This window comes from Acanthaster planci, linkage group LG07 (assembly GCF_054643075.1).
Source record: "Acanthaster planci isolate LZ-2023a linkage group LG07, COTS_SCS, whole genome shotgun sequence".
NCBI classification, from domain to species: Eukaryota; Metazoa; Echinodermata; class Asteroidea; order Valvatida; family Acanthasteridae; genus Acanthaster; species Acanthaster planci.
In genome coordinates, this window is record NC_141783.1 from 7,842,307 (window position 1) to 7,857,985 (window position 15,679).

The 15,679-nt window shown below is 41.6% G+C and overlaps 2 protein-coding genes across 7 annotated transcripts in view; both read left to right on the forward strand.

Annotated features, from left to right (window-relative positions):
• The first annotated feature begins 897 nt into the window (after nt 1-897).
• On the forward strand, nt 898-12,562 carry LOC110985617 (CMP-N-acetylneuraminate-poly-alpha-2,8-sialyltransferase-like). Of its 5 annotated transcripts, XM_087138985.1 has the most exons (10): nt 1,145-1,315; nt 2,883-3,021; nt 4,205-4,274; nt 5,111-5,157; nt 6,144-6,266; nt 7,346-7,496; nt 8,342-8,457; nt 8,890-8,979; nt 9,973-10,217; nt 11,156-12,562. In XM_087138985.1, the coding sequence occupies exons 2-10, from the start codon at nt 2,909-2,911 to the stop codon at nt 11,371-11,373; spliced, it is 1,173 nt and encodes a 390-aa protein (XP_086995111.1). In that variant the 5' UTR covers nt 1,145-1,315; nt 2,883-2,908; the 3' UTR covers nt 11,374-12,562. The 5 variants fall into 5 exon arrangements, with proteins under 5 accessions (XP_086995112.1, XP_086995111.1, XP_022102451.1 ...); XM_087138986.1 differs by lacking the exons at nt 1,145-1,315; nt 2,883-3,021 and adding an exon at nt 898-1,137; XM_022246759.2 differs by lacking the exon at nt 2,883-3,021.
• A 1,587-nt stretch (nt 12,563-14,149) lies between these two features.
• The window catches only part of LOC110985573 (rho GTPase-activating protein 44-like), a 32,531-nt gene continuing 31,001 nt past the window's right edge, over nt 14,150-15,679 (forward strand). The window contains exon 1 of one of the 2 annotated variants that reach the window (XM_022246690.2): nt 14,150-14,757. In XM_022246690.2, the coding sequence (XP_022102382.2) occupies nt 14,702-14,757 (56 nt within the window). In that variant the 5' untranslated portion in view covers nt 14,150-14,701. The remainder of the gene's footprint in view (nt 14,758-15,679) is intronic. The other variant, XM_022246689.2, reaches the window with a different exon arrangement.

The following is a 15,679-nucleotide window of genomic DNA, read 5'->3' on the forward strand; positions in this document are numbered from 1 at the left end:
TCGGGAACAAAGCAAGAAATCAGCTGCCTGCCTGTTTCTCTGTTATGGAAAGGGTTTGTGCAGTGTCTTTTCTAAATGCAGTCATCAAAAATGCACCTTTGTTTTCCATTCAGTTTTATTTTCTTTCTTTTTTTGGGGGGCGGTACCATTTAAAAGGATAAGTTGATAGCGTTCTGGTTTTTTTTTTTAAGGGTGGTGCCAATTTCCACATCTATGAGCGAAAGTGCGGGTGCCAGGCTGCGCAGAAACATCAATGTGACAGCTGTATTTCAGGCCACAAAAGCTGGAATTTTTGAGAAAATGCTGAACTTTTTTCTCTTTAAATTTATTGTTTTTTATAGACACGTGGAACTACGAAGCTGTATTAAGAATATGGTCAAAAATTCATTTCTCCTTCAGCTAACTCATACGTACGATTTTATATCTCGTACGTACGACTAATACCTCGTATACGTCCGACTTATGAATCAGAACTCGTAAATACGACATACAAGTCGTACACGTGTACGACACAGAAGTCGCAAGGACACTCCAATCGTCGACGAGTGAAAATTCACGCCCTGCCATAGAGACAAGACAAATTCCACTGAAATATTTCATTCCAGGAGATCGAGATTCTACTCAAGTTCTGACCGAAGAGGTTCTTTTTCAAACTTCTTTTCAGTCTCAATTCAGAGTGAGTTCCACTCTCAGACGTCTTGTCCCTAGCCTGGTTTCACTCTTCGTGAAACGACAATTTTTGGTGTTTCAACCAGCAATAACCAATGTGGGCAATTTTTACTTCACATGCTGTATGTGACGACACGAATATAGCCGTGATGACGTCAGGCTCCTGCATATTCATTACGCTCTCAACTGTCGAACCTTTTTACACTACCGTTACGGATACACCTTTCAGAGCGAGGCAGCATGTGCACATGTATAGTCTTTTTGATGTTCTGGTACAAAAATAGTACAACGAACAATTTCGATTGGCCGACCGTCGGACTGTGTATCATGTGACGCTTGCTACTTTTAATATTTTTGCACTGCAACTCGACAAAGACTGTACAAATGCAGCCTCGCTCTAAAAAAGAACTATGCCCGTAGCAACCAAAGAACTACATCCGTAGCAACGATATCGCATGAATAGTATAGGTGTGCATTTCGGCTCATTTGAGTTGTATACTCGAATCAGTTGACTTGGACTCTCGTCGCTATTTTTATGAATCATGACTTAATTTGTAACTATCAGTTTTGACATTTGACTTGGCTTGGACTTGCAAAATTGACTTGCCACCACCTCTGCGGCACATAGCGTGAACCTGTGGGTGAGGTGTTATAAAATAAATATTGACTGCTTTATCTCTTGGTGTAGTAAAACTACTACTAGTCTCCCTCGGTCCACACACAGAATCGTGTGCGGTACCATTACATAGTCTGCCACACATAGAGCTACTCTATGGTATAGCTGTATACTGTACATAACAGAGGTCTATACCACTCGATGGCCGACGCAGTCAGTACATGTACACTGATGATGTATATGTAATTGTACATGTATACTAGTACGTTACATGTACAGTGCAGCCTACCATACTGCGTGGACCTCCGAGGCAAGGGTAGATCCAGGGGGCAGGGGAGATCCCCAAGCCAAAAAAATGAACTAAGACTTTTTTTGGGGGGGGGGGATAATGAGTCGAAATTTGGTCCTCAATCCGCCCTTGCGCCTACGGATGTGAAATCTATTCAGTGCGGCAATACATTGTGCGTCTCCGCAAAAACATCAGTTTGCCGTGAAAGTTTCCCCCTATTCTCTGTTGTTAAGGCCAAGGCAAGATGCCGTGCTGTTGCCGTGCCGAACTTCACAATTTGAATTACATGTATTTGAGTTCAACACCGAGCCTTGGATTCTAGCCTTGGCCTAACTTTGTTTGCAGTTGTCTTTACATACTCTGTCCAGCGTACTTTGATGTATACGATAGTCGTCTGGGTCATTCTTACAATTTAACACTATGCAGTTTCAACAATCATTTTTGTTAAAATAGTTTTTTCGATAATTATACCTTTCAAACAGATCTAAATGCGTGTAATCTTGCCCAGAGTGAGAGGTATTATATTTATGGGTTTTTGAAAAATATTTTAATGCAACATGTTTGGATTCTTATTCTTTACACTTTTAAATGTATTGTTACTTTTCTAATTAATTTTCTTTCAGTAGGCTATGCATCTCTTATAAAAGCCTGCCTTGTTTTCCACAGCGTGACGAGGGGCAATACAGAACCATTATATTCGCATTGCTCTCTGTAGACACAGCTTTTCCAGTGCTCTTCTGCCCCCGAGTATGAACGCACTGTATTTTTCCACAACGCAACGCGTTTCTTGCGAGGCTCCAAATATATGCGAGATATACATGTACATGCAAATTAAGCGCCTGCGTATACTGTGATTAAATGACCTTTCGACCAGAGTACACATAGACTCCAATGCCAGTACCTCTGTGCGGATAGCTTATTTTCCTATGTATGGAAGCCACTTACCTCCACCGGCGGCTTGTTGCTGTAGTTCCTGGATTTAAAATGCATAGGTTGAAACGGAGGAAACGGAGATTACTTTTTATCATAAGTTGTATGCTGTCATGCGTTTATTTATTCCGTACACTGTGCTGTAAATACGACGATCCTACACGAAGAATATATCAAGGACGACCTACGAGTTCCTCACCCAGGTAAAATTGTAAATTATGTATGCAATATGTTTGTATCTATATACAGTTGTATATGTATCCAAATGGAAACTTCCCTGTCTGTTGATATAAAGAGTGGGAAACGTACGGTGTTTTTGGTTGCTTCGCCACATAGTAACAGTATACTATTTTCCTCATTTTGGTCTTGGTTACCAAGGAGGCATCCATTGAAGATGCGAGTACATGGACGAGGAAATGAATGACTCAGAACGTCCAACGATCGCAATAGTATTTCGAATGAGTGAGCCTGTGAGACATATCTATATCAGCATGTACATAGGAAGATTCAGTTCCGGGTATTAAGCAATTTTATTATATCTAGATTATCTACCCATTCTCAATATTCTCCCAGTTGCACGCATTTTAACATATACCGAATATTATGAAGTATCATTATAAAAACGCACCCTTGCGTGAGTCTAGGGAGAATACCACTCATGTACTTAATGCAGTTGCTAAAAAATCGATCCCACTCGAATCACTGCTATTGAAAATCGATGCTTTTATTTTTGAATTATTAGTCACTGAGCATTTCTATACGATCTCATGAATAAAGTATCAGAAATTTGCGTACACATTCTCAAGCTGTAATGAATCTGTGTTCAAGGAATTGCAGACAGTAATGTTTGGCAATGCTTAAATATTTGGAAACTCGTTTTTACCTCAACCTGCATATACTTCAGTGTATCAACAGTTTTTGAACTGAAACCCGAGAGTCATATACATACACTGGAAACGTGTACTCACTGAAAATATAAGTTGGTTAAACCAACCCCGAGACCAACCGAATAATGGCGCAAGCTTTGTCCACACTAATCACCGTTGATTATTGGCGCCCGTCGGTCAAATGGATGTGTAATTGTGGTATTATAAAGAAAGACCAAGGATGATGAACAAAATTAAAAATCTGACCATAGGCTTGGGTACTGGTGATGGTGGCGGCAATGGCGGTGGTGTATATTAGTTAGTTTCTGCATTCAATTGGGAACCTTAAACAATACAGGACAACAAGGTCCCCGATTGACAACTGTGTACAAAACATATGGGTGGTCTTCTAAAAAGTTTAAATACAAACAAAAGAGGAAAAATAGGGGTCCCCAGCTACAGGCAGATACACACTTGTGTGCAGCGTCCACGGTTGTCGAAGAGTCCACGGTTGGAAAACGTGTACAAAACATATGGGAGGTCTTCCGAAAAAGTTAAAGTATGAACAAAAGAGGAACAATAGGGAGTCCACTATTGAAGGCGTTTACACACTTACATGCGGGGGGGCGGTATAGGTTACACTTCCCTTAAATAAAGGGGGCAGAGGAGTTTAGTTTTTCTGAACACGTGATATTGTTATCTTATACGATGGATATTTGTAAGGACCTTTGGATGATAACGACTATAGTGAAAACATTCTATAGGCCCTATCTCAGCGTTTGGCAGCCAAATGAATGTTCTGCATTTCTAATGCGTAGTTCAATTGTTTGACAGCATTGTCAGGAAAGAGAGGTTGTCAACAGCTCCAAGAATAACAACGATATCGTCGGGAAATGGCACCGAGGTAGGAATGTGTTCAAACACTGAGAGATTTCAGCGCAACTAGTGTGCTTCGCTTTACCGGATAGCTTCAGACTAGTATCTACTGATTGTGTGCCGTATATAACGATAATTGGAAATAGTAAATGGAACAGTGGGAAACTTTCAATAGAAGCCCTTGACGGAATCACGCTCGGCATTTGAATTTAAAACCAGGTTGGCGTTTAGTCAATCTTAAGATGGTCAGTCAATCTTCCAGAGTTCAGTTTAATTACAAATAGGCCTAACAAATTACGTAATAAAAAGGGTGAAATTCACAATTGAAACAGCTTCTTGTCATATGAACAAATATATTATTTTGTCAGAAAACACTTGCTTAATTGAAATACGGGGATATCCCGACTCAATCAATGTACTTAAGATAAGAATTAACTCTGAGCGATGCATGCATGGAAAGGACCTAACTCGCCAAACGGCAGATTTGCCGGGACATGATGAAGACATACCGTTACAAACATCGCGCAAGCATTTTTAGTGTGAATGAGTGCAAGAGGAAATAAGACTTGCGCGAATTTGCATGGTATGCATAAATTAACCAGCTTGATGATAACATCTGGAAACCTACTTTTCAAATTCTGTACACACAGTCTTCTGATTTTAAAACATCATGAGGATTAGGTCGATTACTGAACTCAACTTAAAAACCAAAACTGAACAGTAACAAGTGACGATCATTGAGAGAGAAAAAAGGATTTGGTAACCTACGATATCAATTCTCCCAAAGATCCGAGCATGGAAAAAGCCGAGCTCAGAATAAGAACGCCGAAGACTCCTGAATTTCGAATTTCTTTTTCCCCGCAGAATTACAGGCCCTCGGAAAGCCTTTCAGTCAGAACTGACACCATGCGGTGAGCTTCATTTCATTTTCTGGGACCATGATTTTTGTGCCCCCAAAGTTTTGCATGAGACTTTGTGAAGGAGCCGTGCTGTTGTGAAATAACTTCTTAACTACGCCGCATGACCCAATACAAGCACCCCTATTGTTTGTTTGCTTGCGTGCGTGCTTATTTTGGTTTTGTTAAATTTGAAGGTTTTTCCTTCAACACCAAAATCTCAAATAATATCGCAATTTCATGATGTTGAGGAGGGCCAGTACTTCGGGGGAGATTTTTCCAAATTATTCAAAGGCAGGCCCAAGACCACAAGGCTCCATAATATACATCATAAGGGGTGGGGCACTTCGTCCCTGTAAAAAAAAGAAAGAAAATTAAGAAAGGGAACAAAGAAAAGAAAGCGCGCCAGAAAAGAAAAAAAGAGAGAAAAGGATAAAATTGATCCTTTTTAAAACTTTTTGTTAGGGAATACCTCAGCATTGACCCCCTTTCACCATTGATTGGTTCGTTGCTGGTGATTGTATTTCCCCACAAAAGTACTGCCCTCCCCCTGGAAAAAAGTCCTTGCGACGCCAATGCATGTTGTCCGTGTCGTGCTGATATTCATGTATATATATTTTTTGGTGTAAATCTCTGATTTCCTTAACTTTTATTGGACGTCAGTATGTTGTTAAAAACTAGTTGAGTAAGGTGTCCATCAGTGTAAAACGTTTGTAAAAGTGGATTTCGGCAATGTCATCATGCCGTGCGATATAACAGCAATATTTCGATATACAGCAAGTGCTGGAAAGAATACAGTAACCAGCAATTTACGCCTTGACATAACATGCTTCAGGCTGCTGTGAGGATTTATACTGTCATCATTACATGCGCCAATTTGAAAGTTTTGTTTGACATTTTTAAATTTAATTCAAGGCAATGGCTGGAATAATCGCAGATTATTAAATTAACGGCATTTGTCTTTACTGATTACGCATATATAGCATTTTCTCCTCTTACAGCTCATTTCAAAAGAAATACACGTCGCCCTACAAGGTCCAACAATTAACAGCAGCAATGAGGAAACTCAACAAAGCGCAACGAAATCCCTGGTCATATGACCAGCACCAACTCGACACATTTAGGTATGTACGGCACATCTTAGTCATCAAGCTTCAAAAAGAAAGTCGACTAGTTAGCCTGCTGACAGCATCAGGCTAAAATGGCCACCGGCTTTCACGATTTGTTCTTGGGAAAAGTGAAGATTGAGAGATTAGGTTCCAGTTATAGTACCGGTAGGTTAATAATTATGTTTGGGTGTATTTCATTTCCCGTCCATTATAAAAAGCCCACAAATTAAGCCTCATCCCAGAAAGGTTATAAAGGTTACATCAAAATAAGTTCCATATTTTGGGTCATCCACCCTTCCAAATATGCCCCCCCCCCAAAAAAAGTTGGTTTTTCGATCTGCCTTGCTCTACGATGTTTACGAAGGAAAAGGGTTGCTGTGCCGGGCAGGCAGTCTGGGAATGCTCTCTGCTGGGATGGGGGGGGGGGAATTTGGTGTGACGAGCAGACAGAGTGGGCATGTTTTCACGGGCCAAAAAGGTTAGTGTACTTGTCACGCCGTATGTGGTGATGTGGAAACAAACAGGTTGACAGACAACCACGTGTTTTATTCCCTTTGGAGATATTTTTTCCTGTATTGTGTTCCAATTTTTATTCCTTTCTATGAAATTGCTTATTCGATTCTTGCCTTCCTCTTTGTGGATGAGTTGTTGCAACTTAAAATGAATTAAGGCCTATGGGCCCCGAGCTGAACCAAGAGAGGGCGTAATTTTCCTTGAAACGGAGGCTCCTTTGGTGAGAACTGCACTTCGCTGGTTCATAAACGACTATGAAACACGCGTTACGGTCAATTAAGTCGCTTCCAACAAAATGAGCAGTCTCCACCAACGTGGCTTTTTTCAACCGATGATGGGCAGCTTCTGCTCAAGGCGGGTACTCTCCGTATCTCTTGTAACTTCGCTCTTTCTGAAAGCAGCCCTTAAATTTGAGTTACACATTAGCTCACTTAAGATTGTAGAGTAATAGATTCCCCAATTTAGCTGAGTTTTCAAGTGAAAGAACCGAAACATAACTGCTGTAGTCTTGTTGTAGTCTTACCATCGTGAATACTTTCTGCCATCTTTGACGTCAGATTTTGTGTTTTGAATAATTCCAGACGCGACCTATTCTTAGCTTTGAAGTTGGAAAGTGGGGCACATCCTTTCCACTTGACCAAGAGAAACACGCCTGTTGGGAGCACATTGCCTTTCTACCAGGCAGGCAAGGAGCAGAGGGTTACAAAATCACTATGGAGTAGTCTGCCAGAGGTGAAATCAACATACACTCACAGGCTCCAGCATGGAATCCATCGATCTAAACCAACCAACCCACAAACACCTAAACAAACAAAAAAACAAAGGCTGCATCCGAATCTCTTGTCTAGAGTTAGGTCTAGGTCTTCACTCCATTAGAAATGTGTGGAGACGCGTAGACAATAGACCTAGCCGTAGCTCTGGAACCCCGGACACGGCCAAAGTTTAAAATCACAAACAAACAAACAAACAAACAAAAACAAGAAAGCGAATTGACCACAGCCGAGACATCCGCTTGAAAAGCATCCTATCAAACTGGAGCATTAGGTATTGGATCGTGAATATGAAAATATGGGTAAGCAGAAAAATGAAAAGGCCCAAAATACTTACAATAAACGATGATGAAAAGACAGAGAAATATGAGTGTAAATGAGACAGAGGAGCAGTTTAAAAGACTCGCGCGTAAAGACGATGTGAAATGTGTTCATACACATGCAGTTGAAATCAAAAATATAAAACAACATTTCGGCAACCTCCCGTTTCCAGAGTCACGGCAATTGAGGAATATATGTGTGTTTATGATGTGATACGGTCAGTGGCGTAAATCATTGCCGGGGACTGATGGGGACGGGGGTGAACTAAATTTGAAAAAAAAGTTGCCCGGCCGTGGAAATTTGAAAAGGGGGGATCGCCGGACACTACAAGAAACTAGGAGGCGCTGTTCATGATACAGTTTTAAAACGTACAACCACAATTAAAACCGGACAATGATTAAATTAAACAACAATAGCTCTGATTCAGACATCTCAATGAAAAGGGATAAATCGAATTAGTAAACGATGTGGTCATTGTTACTGCAGGATTCGATCGTTCGGTCCGATACGCGCTTCCCAACCTGTTCAGTGGTAGGATCCAGCGGGATTCTACTGGGATCGCGCTGTGGAGAGGAGATCGACCGATCAGAATTTGTCATTAGGTATGCAATGGAGATGATATAATCTTTATGTTAAAAAAAGTTATTACTACCACACGTGTCCTGTTACTGACTTCCGACCACAATAAACAATACATCCACTCTCTCACACTTTCCCTCACTATTGCGATTATAAGGCATTGATCTGTAAATGTTGTAAAATGTTGTACGTAGACTGTTTACGGACGACATGCCGAAAGACATGCGCAAGTCAGTCGATCTTAAGGCAATAAAGCCCCGTCGGTCCGCTGATCAATCACGGTCAGTCGGCCTGTCAATAATTTTGTTCGGTATGGAGTTGAATGAAGGGTTAACACATTCTCAACAAAATACAGGTATTCTCTTCTTGATTTTAAACGAGAGGATTTCCCATATATTTTAACTACATGTACGTAGCCATAATATCAAAAGCATGCTGATTTCTGTGTGCTGCAGGTTCAACTTGGCCACAGTGCGTGGATTCGAGGCAGATGTCGGCCACAAGACGAATCTTACCACGCTGAACCCAACTTACGTGCGAAACAGGTACGGTACCGGTACACATTCCGAGTGACTGTTGAAATGAGAAATCGTGCGATGCCAAAGCCGCATATGATATTGCCAATACGGGCGTTTCAGGGTAGTGCGGCACCAAGAGATTGCAACGCGTTGACCAATCACAATGTGCGAATTTTGTCGACCCAATGCGCGTTAGGAGAGGGTCGACAAATTTCGCACGCTGTGATTGGCCAACGCGTTGCAAACTCATGGTGGCGCACTATTGTGAATCGCCCGGGCCGATGGCACTGTGAGACAGTGTATCGTATCTTTCAATCGAAGAAGCTAAGAAAGTGACCTTCTCTCAGCGCTTCTCATTTTCTGCCCATGTACAATGTCATGGTAAACCATTCATCATTCTCACGTCTTGGTAGTCGTCCTTCCAAGACTTCGTTTTCCTGATTGTCTTCCCAACCTTGATCATCCTTACCTCTGCTTTTGTTTTCTTAATCCTCATACCTGGTTTTCTCCGCCCTTAACATTCCACCAGACTTTACTTTGTAGACCTTTTTCCTTAATCTTTGTTCTCATCTTCGCCTTCTTACCTTCGTCCTCCCTGTCCTACTCTGAACAATTTCCTTGTATGATTCTTTTACTTGTGTCGCCTCCTCCTAATCAGTTTATCTTTGCAATGAATTTTTTGTTTAAACTGGTATTCAAAATAAGAACGCTTAGCATTTCAGAATTATAAACTTCAGAGCTTTCAAAACTAGTAGAAGAGTTTTTGCGTTTAACGTATAGGATTATCCTTCCGTACCGGTGACGATCCCGTTACGATTCTGATTTTGTCAATTTGTTTTGTTGTTTTTCGATTTTTTTTTTCAATTTTCACAATAAACATCATTTACTTGAGTTCTTTTTGAAGTTTTACTATTCCAAAAGTTATTGTTGTTGATGCTGATATCCCGATGAAGTTAATGGGTAGATGTTATTCTTTACCCACCGTCTCTAAAAATTTCAATTACTGCATCAATGTTTTAGGTTTGGTTCCCTTAAGACTGAACAAAACATCTCGGCCTTTAAGGCGTCGCTGGAACAGTTCCACGGAAGCCTGCTTTGGCTCCCGGCCTTCGGAGTGCGTGGATTCCAGGTCCCTCTCCTGAAAGTGGCCAGCATACTAGCCAAGGGCGATGTAATGACACCCGTCTACGGCAATCCAAGGCACTTCCTCGCCGTCAAGTCACTATGGAGACCACTTCTTAAAAGAAAGAAATTACCAACCACTGGTAAATCTAATGTATAGGGCCGGGGTGGAAAAATTTTTTAAACGTAATGTAGATGTAAACGTACAAACCGTGTATCACTAACTGACGGATGGGCGGCTGGACAAAAGCACCTAGGCAAACCCAGAACACTTTCAAAAGGGGTACGGTAGGATGTCCTGTACGGTGTCCTATTTTCGACACATCGTAGTCCCAGTTTCTTCTCTTTGCTCTGTCAACGAATTAGTGATTTACCCCTTCCCTGAAACATTTAGGATAGCAGGTGCTGACTCCGAACACCACTAAATGAAAACGCCCACTCAGACTATTCCCAAGAATCTAAACAGGCGGTGAAAGAGACAGATGACAGTATAATCACCCATGGAACAATTCGACGCACATGTTTGGCAACACTGTGCAGTATATTAATGAAAAGAAGCGGTGTGACGGTAATCGGTCAATTGGCATCTAACCATGTCACTTCCGTTGTCGATCTTGACTTCACTCGCAGCAGTTTAATCAAAATTCAGCTCTTGGGCGTGACACTGAACGAAACAATTGTGATACCCGACACTAACTGGACAGCAAAAGAAACTTGCCACTTCTGTCAGGGGCCACACATAAAAATTCACTCCATAGAAATAAACAATTTTTGTACACAGGTATGCTGCAATAACCCCTTATTAATCACATGCCCAAAAGCAAGTGATCATCTTTATAACAAAGAAGAAATTGACATGGACACCAGCTTGGTTACTTTTGCTGTCCAGTGTACCTATCGGCTATGATGACACGTCAGGGTATCGGCAGCTTAGGGGACCGCATGACCCTTGCTCAATTTATACAAAGCCGGATCACTTATGCTTTACCTTACTCAAAACCAAACCAAAGCCCTCACCCGTACAAATGGAGGTCGAAGACTGATAAACTTGTACCTTTTCTATTCCTTTTACCTCTGGCAGGGTTGTACATGTTGACTGCGGCGTTTGAGTTTTGTGACCACATCAAGCTGTTCGGCGCCTGGCCTTTTGAGAAATCCCTGAGGAACCAGACTGTATCTTACCACTACCACGACAACCTGGCCATATCGAGACATCACAGTTTCCATGCCGAGTTCTTGCAGATACTGAAATTACACCACTTGGGCATCATCAAGTTACAATATTCAGAGTGCCTATAGAAGATTTGTTTGCTTGAAAAGGCAAGACTGCTGTCGTAAATTCCTCAAGTGCGATAATAAACATTTTGTTCACTGCTAATTTCGTAGTCAAGGAATGTTGTTAAGCAATGTTCAGGGGGTACACCGATATATCTGCAACGTTACGAACTGAAACAAAGCGGTAGGCCTATGTATTGTGTGTGCTTCGAGTAGAGTGCATTTCTATAATTTTAAGTTAAGTTTAAGTGCATGAACCAGCAAGTGTAGGTCTACTTTGGACTTTTTGTTTTCACGAAATGAAACTTTTCATAATTTCTCAAGTTTGAAAGTTTTTACGGATTGAGGAAATTTCTTCAAGCCTTTTATGGTATTTTTCTCTGATTTATATATCCACAAAATGCTTGTGCAGTGTTCGTAAAAACTAATGCTTGCGTACTTCACTGTGCGCAGTGCGCGCGCATACTTTTGCGTCAGTTCGTGAAGCCTTTTTAAGAAGGGGCTGTCCATATGCGTACGCACGAAATGTTGACTTTTTAGACCCCCTCCCCGTACGCAAACGCATTTCACATATCTTTTGACTTCTCTGTACCTTGCTTTAGCATCATTAAATGTCATTGTACGTCTACTGCAGCACTCAATTTTATTCGGACGTCGCTTCCAAATTCTGACATAAATGACCAAACGGCCCTGGAAAATATTTACTCAGTAGCTAACCAAAAAAAGTTGAATAAAAACAGAAAAATAACCCTGGTGCCTTTTCTTCTTATAAACGTAGTTACTTTTTGCACTATGATTATTTGTATGAGAAAGTGTATTAAAGGCAAATTTTCAGTTTGCGTACGGTACGCGCTGGTTGGTGTACACAACGACACCACCCCCCCCCTCGTGCTTACATACTTTATGGACGGCCCCGAAAGGTACCAACAAGCACTTTTGTACTGTCAGTTCGTGCAGACGGTGCGCTGTAAAAAAATACAATTTTTGAGTAGTGAGGATGACAGGGTTTTATGGCAATATCCATTCAATCATTTTTTACATAATGAACGCTGAACGGAAGTCGGTAACAGGAGAAGCTTGCCAAAACGGTGCTGAAAGCGAAGCTCAGTCTCAGAAAAGTTAAAAAGGAATAACGAAATGCACTTAGTTTTAAGCAACAATTTATTTTTAGTCCTACAAAATGGTGACTGGGAATTAAAGAAGTATCAGCTCACAGGTTGGTGTCAGATTCCTTTAACTGTTTACTGTTGCAAAAGGGGGTCGTATTTTCATTGCATAGTGTTTAGTACATGTAGTAGTGTTTGGTTGATTTCGGGGAGAAGCGAAACCACAGAAGAGACGGTAGGCAAAAGATTAAAGTTTGATGCTCATCTGAACTTGTCTTATTTTGATAATGTTCGCATTGGTAGACGTGGCAAATTGACACCTGGGCCGTTTTGCAATACTCAACTTCGTCTCCGTCTCGGGCTTCGTGTAGGAAACCAATCCTCGATTGTGGGGCTGAAGTGTTCAGCTTAAATTAAAATACAGTAATGTTTGGCTCTTTTGCATCTTACTTGATGTTTTGTATCAGACGAACTATTGCGCTAATAACCTCAAAGTCCGGAAGTTAAAATAACAGTTGAAGCCTGAGACGGAGCCCAAGTCGAGTATTGGAAAACGGCCCTGTACTACGTGAAACTTTCCAAGTAGTTGCTACACAGTATACGATATTCATCCTACATATCACCTCTCCTCCATTTCTAGCGTTGCACATTTCGGCCGGCAGTCCCTGTTTCACATCACTGCTGAAAGGGGAGGGAAGAAGTGTGGGAGATGCACCTACGGTACCTGCTAAGGAACGATGGTGAAATGATGCATGAATGATTGTACTGCGATTTATTTTTCAACCTTGGTCCTCAACTATCGTCTCCATAGGGGCCCTTCATATTCAAGCGTTTTCCACACTTTGTTGGTACCGCATTTGTGTTGCCTTATGAGGAGCTAACAACGACTTGTCTTCCCTGAGCCTAATGGAAAGCGGGGCTAAAACGAGGGCGCTGTTGACGATCGTGCGTTCGAAGTAGTCACCAGAGGAACACGTTCGGTAACTATGGTTACTACAGGGCGACTAAAACAAATTAATCGTTATCAAGATTTATTGATATTTATCTGTACCTGTAATCGCCAGCCGGCAACTAATGTCCTCCTGGACACGTCACACCAGGCTTGTGCAACGTGTGGATTGAAATATCTATTGTGTCAAATAGTCAATAATGCTCAGGCCTTGAATGTTTCAAGGGATTTGTAGTTGACCACGTTCGAGGGCAACGCATTCCAGTCCTTGTGATAAGATAAATTGCATGTCGGCCTAGGCCTGCATGTAGGCCATACGCAAGACATCAACCAAAACAGTGACTTAACATGACCTGCTTACCGATGGGGGGTGGGAGTGCGATCTTCATAGATACGGTCAAGGTAGACCAGTATATATTAAAACCGCAAGGAAGCTAGGTCCTGTATTTGTTTCATTTAACATTTATTAAAGGCGCGCATAATCAACGTGGGCCATTAAATTATGGAACTTTATTAGTGATTCAAATTGCAGGTATGACCCCTGTAATGCTAAGAGAAGTTTCCAGTGAAATTTGCAGCATTTACTTTACGACCGTGGCAAATCAGTGTGACTTTGCTTAGCGGGAAATCGCCAATCATGCATGTTGCTCTCCCCTTTGCTCTTCGGGTTAGGATTCCAGTCTAACAATCAATAGGCAGGTCACTGAAGAATATACATTGCTGGAGCGTAGGGAGCGTCAGGGATCTCCCCTGCTGCGCCGAGCTAGCGAACGTACACTTGCAGCCGGCAGTCTCGAGAATCACTTCCTTGTTTCGATCCTCCCACAGTTTTTCCTGTCGTGTTGAAGTTGTGGTGATTTCATTGCTTCCAAACAGCACATTTAAGATGCCAAGCTTCCCCAAATAGGTCCATGTTTCGTCAGAACAAGCCTACACGTTACACCAGTAGCTACAGTAGTCAGACGAGTTCCGCGTAGGGCTACATGCTGTTGCTGCCGACGAGCTAGGTATCGTTATCGTCCCGATCCCCAACGGAGCTGAGGTAACGTGAAGCCTTGCCTACGTGAGTCGAAAGCCAGGCGTTGCATCTGCACGCACGGCATTTATTATTGTGGCACTGGTAGCCTGTGCCTGTCACCTAGTACCTGTGAAGAGAGTTCACCTGCAGCCTTAGTGCAGGCTTGGAAATCTTCAACTCAAGCAGTCCTTCCCGGATTTCGTTGATGTACTTGTGTGCATCAGTTTGTATTTGCCATCCACTGTCTAGTCTGTAGGCCAACAACAAAAGACCTTCAAGATGATGGGCAAACAGTATAATCGTATGAAGCAGCTGGCTAAGCAAAACATTTTGAGGTAAGGTACATTTTGTTGTAAATTTGTAGGTGCTATAATAATTAATATTAGTATTACATTGCCTGTGGCATTGGCAGAGGTGCCTGCGGGCTACGGTCATCATGATCATGCTGTTGACTTTTTCTTCTGACATCTACTGCAGGCACTGTTTTGTCCTTGTCTTTACCTATTGTTCATGTTTCTTTGTGTAAAGGATGCTGAATAAATAATAATAATAACATTAACATTGGATATTTAGCCTTTGCCTGCTAAATTTAAGCCCCCTAATTGATATTTAGCCGGCTGCAAGTACTGTGGACAGCGCCTTCTTTGATGCATGAGTAAGCCAATAAAGTTGATTATTTTACCACCTGATGTCAAGCGGGGCAATGTAGGGACTGTGGTCTACTGGATAGTGCCTATATACCATGAGATCTCACGTGAAATGTTTCCACTTCTAGCTGGGTTTGATTCAGGTGTCAACTTTTTTATCCCTAAAAAGTAAGAGTTTTTTTGGCCATTTTTAAAGTGACTCCAACATTTAATTACAAATATATAATGCCAATGCCTCTTGATGTCGTCTTTTTCCTCCAAGTGGCTGCAGCAACTATGGTTAACCGTCGGTTCAAAAGTACAAGACTAATTCACAAAGTGTTAAAAATCCCACGCAGCTAATACACATACATGTACTTCTAAATACTAAATGAAAATACAACTCTACATGTATTTAACCCTAACCCCCCTAGGGTGTATGTAAAATCATATTGAAATTGGAGGATTTGAGACTGTTAGGGTTAAATCAAAAAGACAAATGTCCATTTTGAATGAATTGGTGGTTAAACCGAAAACCAACCAAAAGGTGATACATGTATTTCTGTAACACTTGGGCTGCCCATACAAGTAGACAAAATGAGTGGTCTATAGTACAGGTATTTGTCATTGC